The sequence below is a fragment of the Hemibagrus wyckioides genome, linkage group LG07, assembly GCF_019097595.1.
Source record: "Hemibagrus wyckioides isolate EC202008001 linkage group LG07, SWU_Hwy_1.0, whole genome shotgun sequence".
Classification (NCBI taxonomy): Eukaryota; Metazoa; Chordata; class Actinopteri; order Siluriformes; family Bagridae; genus Hemibagrus; species Hemibagrus wyckioides.
The window spans coordinates 7,537,880-7,556,243 of NC_080716.1; the positions used below are offsets into that span (position 1 = coordinate 7,537,880).

General features: G+C 36.5%; 1 protein-coding gene across 1 annotated transcript in view; it reads left to right on the top strand.

Annotated features, from left to right (window-relative positions):
- Positions 1-18,364, top strand: part of brinp2 (bone morphogenetic protein/retinoic acid inducible neural-specific 2) — a 121,053-nt gene that overhangs the window by 64,269 nt on the left and 38,420 nt on the right. The window contains exons 3-5 of the mRNA XM_058395996.1: positions 1,707-1,897; positions 5,202-5,383; positions 14,564-14,669. Of these exons, the coding sequence (XP_058251979.1) occupies positions 1,707-1,897; positions 5,202-5,383; positions 14,564-14,669 (479 nt within the window). The remainder of the gene's footprint in view (positions 1-1,706; positions 1,898-5,201; positions 5,384-14,563; positions 14,670-18,364) is intronic.

The window sequence follows — 18,364 nt, forward strand, 5'->3', positions numbered from 1 at the left end:
AGGTATATGGATGTAATAAATGAGGATATGAAGCTAGTGGGTGTAAGTGTTGAGGATGCAGAAGATACGGATAGGTGGACAGAGATGATTCGCTGTGGCCACCCCTGAAGGGAAAAGCCAAAAGAAGAAGAAGAAGATGTTTAAATACCAAAATATGAGTATGAGTGATTTATTTTTTACGTTTAACAATGTGGAACATCTGTAAGGCGAGTTATTTCCTTGATGTCACTTACATTGTACAAGCAGTCATCCCCTCGCCAGCCTCTCTTTTGTTTCTTTGTCTTAAATTCAAGACACAATAAATAAGAAATTTTGCTACAGAGAAACCATAAAGTGCAAAGCCCTCTCGCTGAATGTTCTGTCAGCCAAGACTCCTTTGTTAAATGTTAAATAAACATTTCCTCACAGAAAGCTTAGCCAGATCAATGCTTATATGTTTTTACTTTTATTCTCCGTTCAAGTTCCAGCAAAGGAGTCGGCACTATAGATATGAATGTATCAGAAGCTGTGATTTGCCTTGCCGGCACTACTGTCAGAGCTGTGCTTATAGAAAAGTAAAAAATGTAATCAACACTGCGTGACTAATCAGATTTGAGAATTCAGCACTCTGTGCTAATGTTGGTAGAAGCCAATACAAGTCAGCTAAATCCAAAAGGCCCATTTATAGAATTATAGACACCATGAATGTAAATTAAATTAAAATAATTGTCGTTTTGGCTCATTTTAACTGTACATATTTTCTGTCATTTAAAGTGAATGCCCTATAAACCTTTAGGAGTAGCCAATAAACACCTGTTGCCTTACAGAAGTATATTGTATAGTATTATAATTCCAGTAATGGATACAGTAAACAAATCTTATTTCATTGCACAGTGATTTATTATTAATTCACATTTTACAAGGGCTACTAGTATTCTACTGTAAAATATACAGTAAAGTGCACTTTATATCTGGGATCAATGTTTTCAGCATCAAACTGTTGAGGTTCCTTTTTGCCCAGGTACTTATGATGATGCTTCCTCTCTAAAAGCCAAGCTCAAGGTGCAATCAGTTGGTGCTAAAACTCTTTAATTAAGACCATCGATCATCATTAGCTTATGCATGGCTAGCAGGCTTGCTTGCTTGCTAATTAACTCTTTGAGATCAGAAAGAACAGCCCTAAATACACTGTTCTATTTCTTGAGATAATACTTTAGAGACAGCTGATCTTGCAGTCTGTATGTAGAGCAGATCCCTTCTTCCTGGAAGCAATTCAGGAAGAATATGTTGCTTACAGATGCTGCATTGTAAACTTTGTATATTAGAATCAATTTCAGCAAGCAGCATGTTTTAGGTCTATAGCTGGAGATGCTGATAGAGTAAAATCTAAATGCAAATGAGAAAGTATAGATGCAGAGAGTAAAAATTGCTATCAGTGTAATTCTTGTAAATTGTAAAGCTTTGGAAGAGCTGTATCATGCTCACCCCACTTCAAATTCAAAGGCTCAATATTCAGCTTCATGTTTTGATGCATATTTATATGAGGTTGGCCTGTTTTCTGCTGATATTCCCGTTTTTGCTTTCACACATTTACACGCATACACACTACACTAATACTTGGCAGCTTTCCCCCAAAATCAGAATGCAAATTGAATCGCAATCCTTAACACAGCTGAATTTAAGTCCTGTATGGTTTTTTTTTTCCTGTTTGCTTGCCCCTCATGCAGGGAATTCAGTCACTGGAAAGTGAACAGGTTGGCTACAGAGAAGAGAGATTTCTTCAAGGCTCCACTGCCTCTGTCTCCTGAATTCCTACGCAACCTCAGGCTACTTGGAAGGAGGCCGACACTCCAGCAGATCCATGAAAACCTGATCAAGAAATACGGCACTCACTTCTTAGTATCTGCCACGCTTGGGGGTAAGTTGTCATTATGAGAAATTGCTTCAAATGTATAGATCCCCATTCTGTAACAGACTCTTGTGAAATTTTTATTTGATAATCAATAAGTAATATTAAAGGTATTACTGCAGTTTCTATCTGTCCCTGTTAGGATCTTCTGCTCCATTAGAAAGTAGAACAGTTTGTGCTACATGTAATCTCTACTCTCTAAACATCAAGTCTTAAATTAAAAATGATTGGTAAATTTTATTGACAGGTTAATTCTAAAGCCACAAGGATTTTTTTTCCTAATTAAAAAGTTTATGAAGCTTTAAAAGTTTCATGTAGAACCTTACAACAGGAGACTCTTTTTTTCCACAGACGAGTATCTTGAGCTTTATATATTTATATTTTTTGCCTGTAGATTCTCCCCAAAACACCAAAATGGATTCTTTATTTAGTTATGAGTTAGTTATGAGATGATGCCATGCCTTTACAGATAAATATTCAGTTAGATATGATGTGTACTGACATTGACAGAGAGAGCTAGGAAAAACAGAGAGAGTGGGGTAAGAGCTAGGAGAAACAGAGAGAGGGAGAGAGGGGGGGGCAGAGAGAGAGGAGAGAGCTAGGAGAAACAGAGACAGAGAGCTAGGAGAAACAGAGAGGGAGAGAGACAGAGAGACAGAGCAGAGAGAGCTAAGAGAGAAGGAGAGAGAGAGAGAGAGAGAGAGAGAGTTAGGAAAGACAGAGAGACAGAGCAGAGAGAGCTAAGAGAGAAAGAGAGAGAGGAGAGAGAGACAGGAGAAACAGAAACAGGAGAAATTGAGAGAGTAGAGAGAGGTAGGTTACAGAGAGGGAAGAAGAAAATGAGCTAGGAGAAACAGAGAACAGAAGACAGGAACAGAGAGAGGAGAGCTAGGGCACATCTTCCCAATTTTGTATGTGCAGTGTGAAATTAAAACAGCAGAAATTAATCTGTTTGAATAAAATTTTGCTGATTCCTCTTCAGAGACTCCACATTTATCTGTTCCTTTTCCACCGTCCTCCTGGTATGTTTGATGCCACTTTACTCAGCAGCAGAAGAAACTACACACCTCCCGTTTCCTGACATTTCATTACTCGGCTGAAGAGATCGGTCCTTAGCCTGGTTTCTAACAGCAGTAATATTAACTGATCCTTGCATTTTTAAGATGTGGATGCTAATTATGAGGCCACTTATTGCTAGGTGTGTGCAATGAAGCTACAGTGACAAGGGAGACTAATGCAGTGGCAAAGCTATAGTGAATGCCGGTAATTAACCAGTCAAGCAGGAGTGGAAGCGGGGACGGGACCGCTCGCTGCATACGAATGACACAGTGCTTCATGTTCCATTCTGAGAGAAAGAAAGGCACTCGTCAATGGCAAAGTGGGCTGTTCTGCTAATGGTGTCTGCTAAATTTAATTTATGTTCATCTGTTACAATGCAATAATTCTTAAATCAAAAACTAACGTTCTGTGCACACTCTTATCAGTGGAGACACACTCCTGCTCTCTTTGTATAATTGTAATAACCGGTCAACTCGATCCTTAGTAGCATACATTTTTAAATTGTTGGTACATTTGATGCCTGTGGCATATGCATTGCATGTGCATTTTACACCAGTCTATATTTCCAACTCTTACTGATGTAAATCATGAACGTATTTCACTTAATATCTTGAGTAATATCTTGAAATATTTTGCTTTAAATTAAAACGCTGCTTATCAGCTGTCTATCTATCTATCTATCTATCTATCTATCTATCTATCTATCTATCCATCCATCCATCCATCCATCCATCCATCCATCCATCCATCCATCCTTCCATCCATCCATCCATCCATCCATCCATCCATCCATCCATCCAGCTAGCTTATAAAAAATAATTAAAAAAATATGAAATAATATAAAAATTAACTGAATGTGTAGAGTTGATTTAAAACATACTGAATTCTAAAAATGTTTAAATTTTCAAGAATTTTAGCAAAAATGTTAATGTTTATGGAAATGTAAACCTATAACACATGCAAACAGGTGTACATTTCCATGTGTAGTCCAAAGGTCCACAATGTCCAAAAAAAAGGGAATTATATATTGGATATTGGTCACTCTATGAACCTCAGAAGCTGTAGTTCTCAACTCAGTCCTAGGAGTCCACTTTCTTACACAGTTTCAAGATTTCTCACCTTACACCACCTCAAAAAAACATCTCACAGAGGGCTTATTAATTATCTGCTGAGCTGAGTCGAGGTGTTGGGAAGTAGAGAGGATGTTGAGAACAGAGAGCTGCACAGGAATGTGGTGGCAGCAGTCTTACAGAAATGTTCTGAAGGTAATCAGGAAATATGAGGAAGTATTCCTGTGCTGAGAGCAGAAATGGAGCTAGGCTTTTCTCAATAATTTTTCTCAATAGTAATGAAATGCGTATTAAAACTATGATAATGATATTTGTAAAAAAAAAAAATAAATAATAATAATAAAACATCCAGAAATCCAAAAATTAGCTCCAAGCATACATTTCACATTCATATTTTATACAGGATAATGACAGAAAAACAGCACCATTATTCAGTAAAAAAAAAAAGGCTTTTGCAGTCGATAGCCATGCATTTAGGATTTGTATTTATATACTGTATCTTCTTATACCTTAAATTTTACCATTCTGTCGTTTTTTACGCAGATGAATATATTAGTACTTTTTGCTTAATGAACACAAACACAGAAAACTTTGTTATAAAAACATTAAAAATATATGAGTGATAGGAAATCATCTGAAATAAATATAGATTATGCACTGATTATGCAGTTTAATACCTTTCAACCTTTTATTCTGCGGACAATTAGTCAAATGAACAATATACAGTTGTGGAAAATGGATGTATAAAAATCAAGCCCGACTATATAAGAATAAAAAGCCTATGTTTTTTTTTTCTTATGCTGTAAAAAACATCCAAACCCACTTCACATCTTTCTTCGATTCCATCTGCCAGCACACCTGAGCCTGGTGATCAAGGGCTGCAGGATGCTTTTTACCTGGCGCAGTTGGGATTGGAACTAAAATAGACCAAAATGTTGGCAAACTGAATTGGAAACTTCTCCTGCGCTGTATTCCATATTTAATGTGCTGACAGTCTGAGTTTGAGCTGCTTATCCTCCATTCGGATCTTATAGAGGTGCATTGGACAGCTCACGGCTCCCAAAACGACTTTTCTAGCCAGAGTAGGATACACTGTCACTTCACATTGTCTTGTGAAAGTGAAACCTCCTGCCTCTTGCAGCTTTACTATATCACACTGGGCTCTGTGTGGATCTCTTTTGAAGGCGAGGAGTCTCTCACCATCTTCCTGGACAAACAGAAGCTCAGCAAGAAGTCTGAGGTTAACGGCAACAGCTCGACTGTGTCTCTGGAAATCCTGCACCAGCTGGCTGCATCTTATTTCACTGATAGAGAGAGCACCCTCAGGAGGCTCCACCACCTACAGATCGCCACCTCAGCCATCAAGGTACAAGAGAATATTTTCATCTATTCAGTCTGACTCATGTCTCATAAATGTCCACATTAGAGCAGAATTCTGGATGTATTGTTAAGCGATCTTGCCATGTGATGTTGCTAGAATATGCTGGAATTTTTATAGTGCATGTATTTGTGGATAGATATAACTTACAGAACATACTGACTGTGGTTATAGATCAATATACTGTATATGTTATAAGCAGTAGGTTTCTTTGTCAAAGTAGTGGTCCAGGCATTAAATTCTCTTAACCTGTATTTTAAGACGTGGTACTGTATAATAATGAAGCTTGGTACAATCAACAGCAAGTTAAAGAAAGTCTCTGTTGAAAGAAGAAAATTGTTTGTGTATCTTTAAAAAAAAAAAAAGGATCTTGAGCTCACAAGCGGTCATACAATCAAAGTTCTCAGACTAAATGTCCTGTTTACGTCATCATCCTGGCATGAAGCAGCACCACCTGCCTGATGTGTTTATGGCAGGGAAGCTAATGAGATGTTACAAGGCCATCTAGTCTACTCTGCAACACTTTTTTTTTTTATCACTACTCATTGTGCAAATCAGGCTGATGAATTGGGCACCAAAGCAAAAGTGGGTCTTAACAGCCCCATCAATAATCCTTTAAAGAACAATCAATCCCACTCTCTTACCCCAAAATAGGAGTGTGATGGCACACACAGATACTGCTTTTAGAGATTTCCTTGCCTCTCTACATAATAGGGCACCTATTGTGAAATATATATAGAACGCAACACCAAGGCACGCGTCACATATGCAATCAGGATCAAAGGCAAATACTGAAGTCAATTCTCCAGGCTACTAGAAGCAAAAAGTTCTCACTCTGTTCTGTTCACTCAGAAATGTCAGAGTGAAGAGCATGCTTGTGATGCCTGGTGAATAGTTTTAAGAAATTAAAAGATCCGAGTGCTACATATTATTATTAAATGAATACCTGCGGTGTCGAAACTGTCTGCACGGTACATGTCGTCATTACGGAGAATGGGTTAAGAGCTCCAATTTGAGTATAATTCATCTTTTTGCCATGTAGTTCTGCTTCTGGTTCTGCTTCAATAATGTCGGCCTAATAATACAATTACACATGAAGGACCCTCCAAATATATTCATTTGTCAAAATGACATATTATTAATAGTCACCTCTGCATAGGACATAGCTGACATTCTTTCTGAGCTCTGACCTGGAACATGGAAAAGTTGTAGTGGAAAAAATACACGAGTTGAAGAGTTAGATTATGAGAGCCATGGATTTTGTGAAAATGCTCAAGGGCATTTTTTACATATCTGTTTAGTCTCCTGTTCCCCGATGGGTAGAATCACAAAAATAGCAAACGCATTCTACAATTGCAGCACTCTGCTGTAACACAGACCAGTTCACTACATCTTGTCATGAAAACTGGGCGATCATGAGCAGGTCCCCAGAGCAAACACAATCATTTTAACTAGGAGAGGAAGAAGACCCTTCACCTCATCTGTCTGGAGATGGCTGTAGATAGCTACTGCTGCCAAGAGAAGTGGCAATGGTGTCTAAATAATGTCAGCTGTCAGGTCCAATGAAGTGCAGAGAGTCTGCGCTTAAAGTCTTGTCACACTTGGCAGACTCCTAAACATCGGAATTCAGGCTTATGCAGCGTACTCAAAGTCCTTAGCTAAACGTCCCTTCAGCACAGGCAGTTTTGATAAATGAGCTTCTCCCATATGCATTTTGCCTGTGACTCAGTCCACAGCCAGCTCAGCTTATTGCTCCTGGGGGAACATGCTGTATTCACACTACCTTTGAACATGCAGCTGGGCCTGATGGATTTGGTGAGAATCTGCAAAACTGGAAAGGAAAATATTGCCACAGTACTATACTGTTCAGTTACAGGGTTGTTTTTCATATAAAGGGTTGTTTAAAGAGTACATGTAGGAAAATAACAGCATTATTCATTCAGTAAATATAACAATTCTAACAAAGTAGTCTGTTTCATGGTGTGAATGTGGAAAGATAATGTTGTTTCTCTTAGCTTGGCCTTATTTAAAACTGAAGTATTTGCTTGGAGGTTTGTTTTTTTTTTCCCCCAGCCTTCTAAACAGTGAAAGAATAGAGATAGACACTGAGCACCACTTTTTCAAAGGACTTGGAACCAGAGAAATCTGTTTGCTGTGTCCATTTATATTACAGAAAATGTTTTAAATACAAACCAAACCAACCAGCCACAAAATGAATCATGGCATTATAACTATTGTATTAAAGGAATAAATCTGCCTAAAAACAAAAATAAATCTGCCTAAAATGTACTTCTGGTCATTTACCATATTTTCTATGAGTTGAGGTTTTTCTTCTGTATTTGAATGCCTTGTGGCTGTGTGTATAATGGTGGCTTAGTGGTTCGCATGTTTGCCTGCACCTCTGGGGTTGAAGGTTTGACTCCCGCCTCCACAGTGTGTGAGTGGAGTTTGCATGTTCTCCCTGTGCTTCAGGGATTACTATGAGTACTACAGTATGATGGAGTACTATGGTTTCCTCCCCTAAACATGTTCAAACACACATGTGAATTATCCGTAGTGTGTGAGTGTTTGCTTTGCAATGGACTGACACACTGTCCAGAGTGTCCTCGAGTCCCCTGGGATAGATTCCAGCCTACCCTTGACCCTGTGTAGGCTAAGCGCTATAGAAAATGGATGAGTGAATATTTAATTGGCAGTTTTGCTAGCTAGATAAGGTATCAAACCAACCTACTTTGCCTTATGGCAGTCAAGATATCTTAAGCTAAAAGAGTGACTTAATTTGAGTAATTAGTTATAATAATGACTATTATTCCTGTTCATGGCCATATAGAAGTATTGTTTGAAGTTCATGGAGCATGGTGTCTTAATGTAACAGATAGCACAGTTCACTGTCACATTGCCTGTGTGTGTGTGTGTGTGTTTCCCTGTGCACAGTGTGTAGGGTAGATTACCACATCAGACCACACTTGAGTAGTTACACCTTGTGCAGTGAGCTTTGTTCATGTTCACTGTACTGTTCATTAAAATCATAAGGATTTATTGTGTTATTACATACACTATATATGTTTCTGAATTATGTGTTTTTCTACGAATTCCTATGTTTATTGTACACTGCTTTATAGACTGGGGAAACACTAAAGTAGCTCACTCACCTGAAGATACATCAAGAATCTTTCAGATATTGCAGAGGATTGCAGAAGGAGCTGTGGTGATGTTCAGAATTTTTTTTTTTTTCATTTTATTATTTAAGGCATGATAGACCATCAGCCAACCTTGCTAAATTAATAACGTTACTAGACATCAGAAATAAATTACCTTTAGGACAGTTCCATTAAGTAAAATGACATGCTAGTAATAATATTCTAATAATATGGGGGGAAAAATCCCTTGCTTTATAAAATCAGATCTAACTTTCTTTATCTCTTCCTGCAGTAGACCTCTAATATTTCATTGCTGGTTGCCTTAATTTGCTCCAAGCGTAGCTAGTCGAGCAAATAGCTTTCAAGCAGAAGCATGAAAAATATGTGACCCTGATTGATTAATCCTTCTTCTCACTATAGCAGCTGGTAGACAATAAAATGTGATTAAACAAGGTTTATCTGATGTCCTGGGCAGTTAAATATAGAAGAACTGCAATGGTGATTTAGTTTATGAACATCGTTATAGTGCAAAATGTATACTATTAGCCATGATTAATCGTTTTAAGCACTGTTTCAGCAATGTCTCTGAGACACATAGTTTCCTGAACATATGCACAGGATTTAAGCAGCTGTCTATATCATGTCAACAGTAGAGTCATTTATTATCACAGTAAATTACCACAGTGCATAATATATTATTTTCATTTGTATAATATTGCACATTAGCTACATGCAGATTTGTAGCAACAAAGTTACAATAAAGTTGTGGTACAAAGTTAACTTGTACCTAGCTAATGTGCAGTATTGTACAAATTAAAATAATGTAATATTTGTGGCGGAGATTTACTGCTACCTTTTTCCCTAAAACTCCCCAAACATCCTGTCTGACTTGATTCAGTCCATTAGACATCCATCTCACTTAGCTACCTGGCTTATTTAAGTTTCACCGTGGAGTACTCTCTCTTTCCCACATCTCTAAGCCACCACATTAGATCTCAGAGACACCAGTTATGCTGTGAAGAGTGCAGGGTGTATTATTACTATGAATACAGTGCTGTCTCTGATTTCTAGGCATCAGTTTAGGATTATCTAGTAGGTGGTGTAATATTTCACAGAATCGGTATCATCCATGAATTCTATATCTAAAAAAAGAAATTGGTATCTGAATTGAACCAATTTAATTCAATTCAGTTTGATATTTCTAGTATAGAGCTTTGAACAATGGACATAGATGCAAAGCAGCTTTATAGGAATCTGTAAATTCAGGATCTAAAATGAAAAGTTATCTCATTTAGTGCTTTGGCTATAAAATTACAGCCTTTACATCATGTAAGAACAGGATTTTTAAAATAATTGTTAACAATATGATGACTAAAACGAAATGTCAGTGACATGGCCGATAAATTAACTGTTGAGCCACAATATCATTGTGTTTAATATTCATATGCAGTGGTCAAATTTTAAAAGACAAAAAAAATGGTTCTAAATGTAGGCTACACTGATATTGTGGGCTTAATAGAGCACCTCTTTCATCAATGTCGCCTCCACTTGTCCAAACTTCCAAAGGTGTGTTCTTGGAAAAACATGTGGAAGTTCATGGACAAGCATTTCTCTACATAATTTTGAGGCAGATTGACAGCCATATTGGTAAACATCATGGCATCTTCAAGTATGATATCTGTGTTTGGCTCCATCTTTCTATAATTAAGCTATAAATAAAATTTTCCAATCTTTTTCTTTATAAATCTATGAATATCTTACCCTGTTAGTGATCTTTCTTTAGCGACTTTTTAAGATTTTTATTTGTTGTATTTCTCATTCTACTGTTAAAGCTGAAAATGCTTGATTTGTATAAATTAAATATTTTATTACAGAAGTATAATTTTACAAATAGATAATTTCACCGAAATTAATTGAATAAATAAATAAAAATAAATAAATAAATATTATTTTAGGAAAAATAAAATTGCAAACAGATAATTTCACCGAAATGAAATAAATCAAATGTTTACTCCTGGAGCCTTGCTGATCTGCTCCGTAGAATGTGAAAAAAATATTCGAAAAGTTTTCATGGACACCAATACACTGTGGAGATGCAAGGACTGAGAGTTCAGCACATGCATCATTCAACACACTGCAGAAACCCTTCATGAAACTCATATGAAGCGTTTGCTGTATCAGTTCACAAGAATATCTTTTAAACTGCATGACGACATGAAGCATGACATGGCATTTTTTTGTTTAAAATATAGGATGTAGTGTTACAGCTGCCCCACTGTGAGAGGTACCTTACAATACATTCCTGATTATTTTGAGCAAAGCAAAAATCTCATTTTTCTAACATTACGAATAGCATTGCAGTTTTATTAATTGCTCAGTGGGAGATGATGCAAAATTAGTCTGAAATGAAAAAGCAGTACTCTTTTATTCAAACCATAATTTAAAATTTCTATTTGAAATAATTTACAAGAATTTATTTCTCAGGGATTTGTTTTCTTTCTTATTTATTTTTTTTATGTATCTTCAAGTATATATCCAGCCTTGTGCTATTGGTATTCTGTTCAATAGAAAATGAGGTCTTGGGTTAAGACTCACACTTATATACTGTTGAACAGGTAGATATTTTATACAAAGAAATGTAGTCCGATTACAAGACAGTCATAGACATGAAGGGTCAGTGGGAGAATTTCTCACTCCAAGAATGTATTGTTTTTATAAATAGCAGTCCTGGGATTTGAGCTTAAGTTGCTTCAAGCATCTTACCTTTCTAAAGATTTGTATGATCCATTTTATTCTGTATAGCGTTCATTTGAACTGCAGGCAACCACATTTACCTCACATATAATAAATGAAAGACTGAAAGGTATAGACCGTGTGATGCAGCATAACACAAGATAATTCCTGTTAAATGCCATGAATCTCAGAAGATGGAGCAGTTACTGCTGAATACACTTTAATTGGTAGCTGCTCATAAATCCTCAGCATGAATCCTTGACTTACTTTCAACTGTTGTAGATGATTAAGCATGGACTCTTTGAAGATCGTACTTCCTTAAAAACCCAGCTTAGAACTTCTCCAGAGGAAAATCTGTACATCCATGCCCAAGATCTGCTTCTGTATTCATAAAGACTGCCTAATTCTAGGACCCATTCACAAAATACTCACAAACATAGCTAGTAATGATTTATAGCAGCAGAGATCTCACAATCTCTCCTGTCACCCAAAAGAGAATGGGTTCCTCTCAAGGTTTTTTCTTCATGTCATCTCTTGACACTCTTGCCTCTGGCGTACATTTGCTCATTAGCGATCTAAGTGTAGATCTACATCCGGTTTTCTGTAAAGCTGCGTCTGTCTGAAGCTGTATCTGTTGTTAAAGGTGCTATACAAATCAATTAGAACTGAACTGAAATCCCACTGAGACATTTTATTTACCTGCAGTGTGGCTACTTCTTTGTTCCTAACTGTTTGGGCACCACTGTATTTTTAATCATTCTAACAGAAGCAATAATTGTTATATGAGTCATATCTCTCTGAGGAGAAGCTTTGTGTGTGTGTGTGTGTGTGTGTGTGTGTGTGTGTGTGTAAAAGTAATATGTTTGCATAACTATTCCTAACAATCTTACACGTGGCAATTTCTTAATTAGACAGTATTTGACAAAGTAGGGGTCATTCCTTACTTTACAAGACTCAAGTCTTTGTTTAATTTGTTCAGTTGAATGAAAGCTCATACTTTTTTCCGAACACTTCCTAGTTCTCACTCTGGCATCTAATTTATTTTTAATGTAGTGGGGACTTCTTTTTGCAGACTTTGCCAAAAGTGCTACAAACAAGAAAGGGTCCTAATTTTGTGTAGGCTAAATTTTCTCAGGACTGAGAAACTGCACTGGGTTAAATGTGAGTGCAGTTCATCTTATTACTAATACAAAAAAATGACAAACAATATTTTTTTTTTTAATTTTTATTGTTATAACAAATGCCGAAAATATTATTTTTTATTGTCTTGTAGTTTCTTTTAGTTATAATTACTGAGATTTTCTATGTCTCTTTATTTTTAAGGAGGTGACTGGAGGTATTTTGTAATGTTGATAAGCTCTAATAAATCATGTAAGGTAAAGGCTTTCTCATGAGTGAACTTAGAAACCAGAATAATGCTCGGAAATGTTCATTATATCCGTGAAGGATCTTGAATGCAGAAGATTAGCATAGAAGTATATATTGTACACGAATCCCAATGAGATTCTAAACAGGTGCAGGAGATAATAAGAGCAGTTTTTAACACACACACACGCAGTAGTATTAAGATGCGGAGACTGTGTTATACTTTCTTTAGGTTGCTAATCTTTGAACAAATTTAATAATTTGTAATTTTGGGTACAATGAGTTTCATTTCTGCTTTGTTAAAATAAATGCAAGACTTATCTACATGATCAGTGGATGTATTCCTGCAAAAATATCAACATAATCATTTGTCATTTACTTGATGCATAAAGCTTTTGAGCATTTGATGTCCTAACAGTATTGGTTTTCCTGATACTTTTGTACACTGTATAAGTTGATAATTTCAATGTAATTTTAAGTTCTGTAAATTGCTTTAAATTATTTCAGATTCAGATCTATTTTGATTCCAAATCTTGAAGGACATCTTTAATCCTATTTCTGATGGATACATTGCACACTGTATTTTGGAATGAAACATACACTACATTGCCAAAAGTTTTGGGACGTCTGCCTTTACATGCACATGAATTTATTATGGAGGTGGCTCACCCTTCGCAGCTATAACAGCTTCAGCTCTTCTGGGAAGGCTTTCCACAAGCTTTAGTAGTGTGTTTATGGGAATTTTAGACCATTCCTCTCTAGAAGCACATTTGTGAGGTCAGGCACTGTTGGACGAGAAGGTCTAACTTGCAGTCTCCACTCTAATTCATCCCAAAGGTGTTGAGGTCAGGACTCTGTGCAGGCCAGTCAAGTTCCTCCACACCAAACTCTCTCATTTATGTCTTTATGGACCTTGATTTGTGCACTGGTGTGCAGTCATGTTGGAACAGGAAGGGGGCATCCCCAAACTGTTCCCACAAAGTTGGGAGCATGAAATTGTCCAAAATGTCTTGGTATGCTGAAGCATTAAGAGTTCCCTTCACTGGGTCTAAGGAGCCAAGCCCAACCCCTGAAAAGCAACATCTAAATTCAGTGATTTGGAGGGGTGTCCCAAAACTTTTGCCAATACAGTGTATATACCAATAGGCCTGCGGAGACTGGGGTATTAGCACTATGATGTAATATCCCCTGCCTTGTGCTTCTCAGGATAGGCTCGGGATCGATTACAGCCCAGAGGATAAAGCGCTTACTGAATATGAACATATGAATTAATTTCTTAATGCAAAGGATATGAGGATTCTGAGAATATATTAGAGAGAATTCTCTAAAAGCATGACTGCACCAATAGATTTCTAAATGTACTTGGCAGAAGAAGATGAAGAAGAAGATTGGCATGATGTTTTGTGAAGTCACTGTGCCTACATCTTTAATTTCAGTCTATGAGTGCTTCTGTTCTCTTCCTCTCTCTGGGTGGAGGCCCTGCCTGTCATAGCCGATAAAATAAAAGACATGCATGTGGAGTAGGATACAATGATAAATGGTGTTATCTCTTTATTTCAGCCAGGGATTAGAATCACAGAAAGACAGAGAGAGCGAGAGCGGGAGAGAGAGAGAGAGAGAGCGCGAGAGAGAGAGAGCAGTCGGTTTAATAAGGACTCTGCCCATACTGTTACACTTGCACAAAGATGTTAATATTCCATTAATTAAGTTTTCAGGTCTTATTTTTGCCAATTTTAATGAAAGCCGGGTGAAATGGCCATTTGTAATGGGTAGAAATATGCTGAATTGAGATTTCCTGTTTATTCTAGATGACTTTGCTCTGTTTTTGACAACAGCCATGTGGCTCACTGCTCTTCTCCTATTAAAGAGCAACAAACAGGTGCATGATTTCAGCGGTAATAAGGCGGTAAAATATCCCCTTGTTTCCTAGGTAACAGAGACCAGAACAGGGCCTCTGGGATGCAGTAACTACGACAGCCTGGATTCTGTCAGCTCAGTGCTGGTGCACAGCCCGGAGAATAAAATCCATCTGAAAGGTATGACAACTTTTTTGCTTACCTGTGTAGTTGTGTGATTATACCATCACAGCTGCTGTAACTTTACAACAAAGACCTTGAACAGTCCTTCACAGGATTTGCAGCCATTTAAAGTTGGAAATTTAAGACTTAAATAAATAAATAAATTATTAATCTTTCCTTTATGTGTTCTTTCTTTCTTTCTTTCTTTCTTTCTTTCTTTCTTTCTTTCTTTCTTTCTTTCTTTCTTTCTCATTAAGCAATATTCACTCAAACATTAGGGTATTTATACTTCTAATGAGAACTGTCGTCAGCATCATCCTAATGGAGTAAAATGACACTATTTACAGGATTTTCGTTCTGCAGTATTGATGTAACAACTGTAATATTCTTGACAGTAATAACGCCATATGTGAGAATAGCATGGAGTAGCACTGGCTTGCAGCCGATCTGCAGTCATTTAGCAATTAGGTAGCTTAATGCTCGGTAGATTCATGATACTTCAACAGCGGCTTAATTTAAAATATAAAAACCACAGAAATATTTATACATTTTAAATATTCAATTGAAAGCAATACAGTGTATAGTAAGTAAAGTAGTAAAATAATGGTTAAAAAGTCCATTATCTTAAAAAGTCCAGCAGAGGCTCTAAATCATTAATACGTTAGCAGTTCAAGTCTGTGTCACTGGCTTTGGTCTTATCCTGGCTTTGTGATTGTGTGTTAGAAATGACAGGCATGGGAGTTAGTGGGAAAGTGGGACATAAATAATAACATGAGCTGTAGTGACAAAAGGTGTTCAGGGACCCTGGTTTAATTGGGTACTTTATTATTGTTCTCTCAGTACTGCTTTATCAGTGCACTAGGAGACCAGTGTAATCCTTTCACTTTTATTTAGATTGATTGAACAGAGAGCATATGACATGAAAATAAATATTTTTTTTAAAAGCATTCAAGCATCTTGAAAAGCAAACTGGGAAATAGGGTATTGGTTTTCAATGTGCCACAATCACATTTAGGGAGTAACTGGGAGTTGGGCTATAAATTTCTTTAATATGACTGTGTAACAAAAAATAGTTTCATTTTTGGACACTCAACTCAAATAGGAACAACATTTATGTGCAGATGTAAAGATATCATATTTGTTACCAAGTTTATAAGATATTCAATACTATGATGTCATCGTAATACATGTAGTGTTTATTGTTTTTTGCACCATACCATTTTGCACTCATTCCATTATTACATATTTCATTCTATTCAAACACAAGATTAATTTTCATTTTCTCTGTTATATATTCACCTGAATTCACGTACCGCTGTTATTAATAAACACAATTCTATTACCGGATTCATCAGCTACAATTTTAGATTTTCATTTTGGACTTTAACATTTTTAGTAATTTGTCCATCCATCCATCCTTCCATCCATCCATCTGTCCTTCCATCCATCCATCCATCTGTTCGTTCATTCATCCATCTATCTGTTCATTCATCCATCATCCATTCATTCATCCCTCCTTCAATCCATCCATCTATCCTATTATTTTTTGTTTTGCAGTAATGTTTGCGCACGGATTATTAAAGCAATTTTAAAGAAGTAAGATGGGCAATATTCCTGGATATAACAGAACATTTTTTCCCAGTGTGCAGCCACCAAAATTCACCAAAATCGTTTTCCAGTCTATTCACACTTATTACAAACAAGTGAGTTTTGTATAAGATTCAATGTTTATTTTAATGTTTCTGTCTCTCCGATTTAAAATAACCAGTTTAACTGGCTAAGAATCAGCACGATCAGAGAAGTGCATTGAGGTGTGTAAGTAATGTTCTTTAAAGATTTCTTTATTGTGCATGACTGTCTGAAAAATGACTCTGAATAAATGACATGTGGATGGAAGTGATGAAGTAAGCTAAAATTGCTGTGAGCCTGAGAGTACCTAGATAGGGAACAAAAGACAAAGTTACTTTTACATTTACTTTTAAATTACATCTAATTACAGTTAATCATTGAGCAGATGCTTTCTTCTGTAGCGACTTAGTGGTGACAAGAGAAGCAGAATATAATCTCAGCCTCTAGCAGTTTGAAGAGCTTATACAGATGGGAGAGCTGCTGAGTGAAATATCCTATACCTGACTAGAAGCAATTGCAAGATGACTGTAAGAAGAACAGAGGGAACAGCAACCAGAGAAACACAAAAAATGTCCAGTTTAATGAGAAAATTCACCCTGAATAACGATCATTTGCCAAATTTTGTAATTGATACATGATGTGTAATTGCTTTACATTGCTTATAATGAAATTCTGACTTTTTCACTGACTGAAGTTTTTCTAGATTACACACAATGCTGTTTAGTTACCTGCTGATAGTAGTGGAGTGGGATTTAACCTTCTATGTCCAAACAGACTAATGCAGCAGAGCTTTAGTCCTTTAGTCCTTTTGTCTTGCATTCCTGAACTTTGTGCCCAGTCTTTGCTACTTTGATGTGGGATTTCTTATGAATATACTGAACATCATGGTTCAAAAAAATGGTGGGAAAAGAAGCTTTTCTGTGAACTATCAGTATAAATGCTCTAGCAATATTCTTCTGCAGTATTCTCCTCCATCAGTGCGGCAAACAAGTGCAAACAAGCATTTCACAGGAACAGGAACAGGAACAACATCATCAACCAATTAAACAAATTAACAACAGAAACACTTAGCACACCACAGATACTTCAATATAAACATAGTTAATATGTATTTGAACACGATTACTACTAATAATAATGATAATACCAGGTTCAACTCATAAACAACACACAGGGCCGAAGGTATCAAAATTGAAAAACACTGTTGGAAGAAAGTGTAAGGTTTTAGTCTGGTCAAGTTAATCACTAGACTGTAACCCAACTGAGCAGCATTTCACCTCCAGAGGAGGAGACTGAAGGGAGAAACCCCCCAAAACTGACAGAAGCTGCAGTACATGTCTGGAAAAGCAACACAAAAGAAGAATGCAACAGTTTGGTGATACAGTTATTGCCGGCATAGTATCCTCTTCTTCTTCTTCTTCTTTTGGCTTTTCCCTTCAGGGGTCGCCACAGAGAATCATCTCTCTCCACCTATCCCTATCCTCTGCATCCTCAATACTTGCACCCACTAGCTTCATATCCTCATTTATTACATCCATACATTGCTGGCATAGTATATGCACCCAAATATCTATATATAGTATAGTGTTCTTTACTTCCTATATATAGTGTTCTTTACTTCCATTTACTTCAAGAATATCTGTTTCTAATACTCATCTAAAAATTGGGTTGTCTGCCACCAAAGGTACCTTGTGCTAAGTTTAACTTTCAGAAAATGAAAACTGAAATTCTGATCTGTCGTCTCTCATGTGACATCTCACAAATGTCTTCAGTGTATAGCAAAAAAATAAATAATACTAATTATAATAACAATGCCCTTGCTGTTCAAATAATTTATTATTAGTTTATACATACTCACAGTGAATCAACCACTTGACATTCAAGTTTTTCATTTCATACTTATTGACTAAATCCCAGTATGATTTTTTATTTAATCCACCAAATACAGAAAAAGTGCTGAAAGAATTGTTGAGAAATGACAAATATAATTATTCCCTATTTAAAAACAATAATTTTTAAAGTATATAAATGATTTTTTCAGGATATTTTCCTGGCTACACTGCAGCTTATTTTATTGTCTATTT